At 32.5% G+C, this 3195-nt stretch overlaps 1 protein-coding gene across 1 annotated transcript; it reads right to left on the bottom strand.

The window, feature by feature from the left end:
• Positions 1-1629: 1629 nt before the first annotated feature.
• On the bottom strand, positions 1630-2910 carry LOC149028449 (uncharacterized). The gene is made up of 2 exons (XM_089153769.1): positions 2341-2910; positions 1630-2247 (listed from the first exon to the last, which is right to left on the bottom strand). The coding sequence occupies exons 1-2, from the start codon at positions 2908-2910 to the stop codon at positions 1630-1632; spliced, it is 1188 nt and encodes a 395-aa protein (XP_089009895.1).
• Positions 2911-3195: the final 285 nt, after the last annotated feature.

Below are 3195 nucleotides of genomic sequence, written 5' to 3'. Positions count from 1 at the left end.
ACATTTGTGTAATTTGAATAGTTTTATTCTTATTAGTTTAACATGATTTTTCATCTTCGCTTGATTTGCTGGTAGGTTAATGTTTGGTTGGAAATTTAGAGCATTTTATCAATTATTTGAAATATTGTGAAAAACTTATGATCATGGATATATTTAAGTGAGTGCTTAGTAACATATATCTTTCATTCTCCATCCATTCAACACCATGTGAGTCTCACTTTCATCTCTGCCACGCTCTCATATTAGAAAATAATAAGGTGAAGAATTGTTTGGTGATAAGGGTTTCTTTAATAGGTCACCAAAGATGAATGTCGCCAGAGAAACAGCTTTGCCTAGAGCAAGGCATTAGCAAGGAAATTCTTATAGATTTCACTATAGAGGTTTACTTCTTTTTAAATCTTCACTAATTCATTCATTATTTTGTACCCTCCAAATTTGGTACTAATTAGAAGGATGTGTCTCAACTGAAGTTATTATTGAGTGAAAAATGATACATCTCAATTGAAGTTATTATTGAGTGAAGTAAAAATATGACTCTTTGTATGCAAACCTAAGTACTAATGTAAGGAATATACAATATAACTAAAAGTTGATTTTCAAGACATTTCCCTTCTTTCCTGCATGTATGGTCACGTGCATTTGCACGTGACGCACATGCATATGCACGTGTAGTTTGTTCACGTTGATTTAGCATTCGTTCGTAAACGTAGTGGTATTTTTTTTATTTTGGTTTTATTATATTTTTGGTAGGTCTTGCTCATTTGTTTGCAAATGAATTTATGTATTTGAGGAATAATTTAGTAAGATATATTTTTTTAAATTAATACTCCTAATTTTGTTTGTTTGTTTGAGCTTGGATTTATGCTGAGAATAAGTGATTTGTAGTGAATTTGTTTAAATTTGATAAACATGGACAATGATGAAATGTTGTTTGAAATAATGTAGTTTTTGTATAATATTATAAATGTTATGTACATAATTCTTTTTTTTTTCTTTTTTGATTCAGAGGTTTCATGTTTTGCATGTTCTGTAATGAAATTTTTATGTAAGTCAGTATGTATGTAAGCGATGAAAAATAAAGGGAAAATATTTATAAGAGATTGTATATTTTCTTTGTTCATTCACAGGGTTTATGTTGTGTGTCCTCCATTTTCTGCAATGAAGTTTTGATGTAAGCGAATATGTATGTAAACGATAAGAGATACATGTTTATTTGAAGGTAGTGAAATCGATGTAATTAAGGTAGTTACCTTCTTTGTAGTATTATGTTTCTTCTTTTCAATCACCTGATGTTGATTGGTTTGTTATCCTGTAAAGGATATTTTGATGAATGGTATGAGTAATATTTAACTATATTTGTAGTACTATATGTAAATTGAAGTGTTTGTATTACCTTTGAATGAGAATTTCTTTGTAGACCACGTTCTTTGTGTACTCTTGAATTTTGGATGGTTTCTTGGTATTTTTTATCCATACATTTGTGGTTGACATTGAGATTCCTCTTGATAATGTAACGTATAATTGTCCATGTGAGAATACCGGTTTTGGAAGGTAGATACCAACTTTTGGTATTGTTTGACCTTGTGACTTGTTACTCGTCATTGGAAAGCTTCGTCGAATTGGAAACTGCTATCTTTTTAGACGAAAGGGATATCCTTCATTCTCTGCTGGGCATAATGGTATTCTTTGTATTAAAACCAAATGTCCTTTGAACTGACCAATTGCAATCTCAGCTAGAATGACATTCTTTCGAAACTGTCGACAAACCAATCTTGTTCCATTGCATTCCCCTTGTGCAGGATTTAAGTTTTTTAGGAGCATCACAGGGCAATTTTTTTTTTTTAATATCAATTGATGAGGTGGTAATCCATTTGGTGCCAATGAGTTGAGAAATTCCTCAGGGTATTGTGTGTCTGCATCATCTGTTGTTGAATAGCTATAATATGTGAGACGTTCTCCTGGGAATCGATCAATCATTATCTCATTTATGTTGTCAACTATTTCATTATTAGTTGCTAAAATTGCTCTATCTGTAATCTCCTCTGCTGAATGGACATGTTGTTGTTGTTCTGGAAATATTTCCTTGATTAATTGTTCTTTTCCTGCCTTTTCGTCTTCAATTCTGATCAACATCTCATCTGGTAGTTTTATCATATCACCATCTTCTGTGGGTTCTTCTCCATTTCCAACTCTTAATAAGTATGCACAAAATGTTGGATCATTGATGGCTCTCATATTTATTGTGAGCTATATTTTTTGCATGGTTGGCCATAAATATGATTTGAACAACCTAGATTCCACTTGTTTGGGTTCTTGTTCCCGAGGTACAATAGGTAATACTTGTCTGAAGTCTCCCCCGAAGACGAAAATTTTACCTTTGAATGGTGTTGTATTACCTATTATATCTTGGAATGTCCTGTCAACTAACTCAATTGCTTGCCTTTTGGCCATTGGTGCTTCATTCCATATAATTAACTTTGCTATTCGAATCAATTCAGCTATGACACTTTGTTTGGAGAAATTGCAAATACTTGAATCTTCAATGTTAATTGGAATTTTGAATCTTAAATGAGCTGTTCTCCCTCCAGGCAATATTGAAGCGGCAACTCTCGATGTTGCTATTTGATTTTTTGTTCTTATTTTTGCTAGTATTGCTTTGTATAGAAATGTTTTCTCAGTTCCTCCTGGTTCATCAATGAAGAATGTGGCATCTGTGTTGGCTTTAACTGCTTCTATAATCTTGTCATATGCATTTTTCTGTTCTGCATTCATTATGGATGGTACTTCATAATCTTCATTCGGTATTTGGATTGCATATTCATCTTGAATTTCATTAAGACGATTTGCAGCTGTTTCATTCATTTGTCCATCAAGCTCTGGGAGGTCATATTGGTCTATACTATGGCCCATTGACTGTAAGAAGTTATGAACACTTTTCAATGTTTCATTACTTTTTTCTTTTTTGCATACATTTGTTTTTGTAAAGTCTTCAGATAAGTCTTCAAAATGTTCTTCCCATAGCTTTCGAACATCTATTGGTACACAATAAACCAATATGGTTGCAAAAAGTTTTCAGAACATTATTGGCATGTTGAATAATGCCCCATCTCTTAAGCATTCAAAGATTGCATTGTCACTTTTGAGTAGTCCTATCATTCTTGCTGCTTGTTGAAAAGTGTTGCATTGTTCTCCATT

Source organism: Hakea prostrata, chromosome 1, assembly GCF_041222555.1.
Source record: "Hakea prostrata isolate BN-2017 chromosome 1, UWA_Hpros_2, whole genome shotgun sequence".
In the NCBI taxonomy this organism is placed as follows: domain Eukaryota; kingdom Viridiplantae; phylum Streptophyta; class Magnoliopsida; order Proteales; family Proteaceae; genus Hakea; species Hakea prostrata.
Note: the sequence above shows the minus strand (reverse complement) of the source record. Positions and strands in the feature narration are given on the sequence as shown.

Bases quoted from the DNA above. Each gene is read 5' to 3' on its own strand.
- LOC149028449 (XM_089153769.1), bottom strand. From the start codon at position 2,910: ATGGGCCATAGTATAGACCAATATGACCTCCCAGAGCTTGATGGACAA. The intron at 2,248-2,340 runs GTATTACCTATT...CAAAAAATATAG, and splicing joins TCGGGGGAGACTTCAGACAA to CTCACAATAAATATGAGAGC.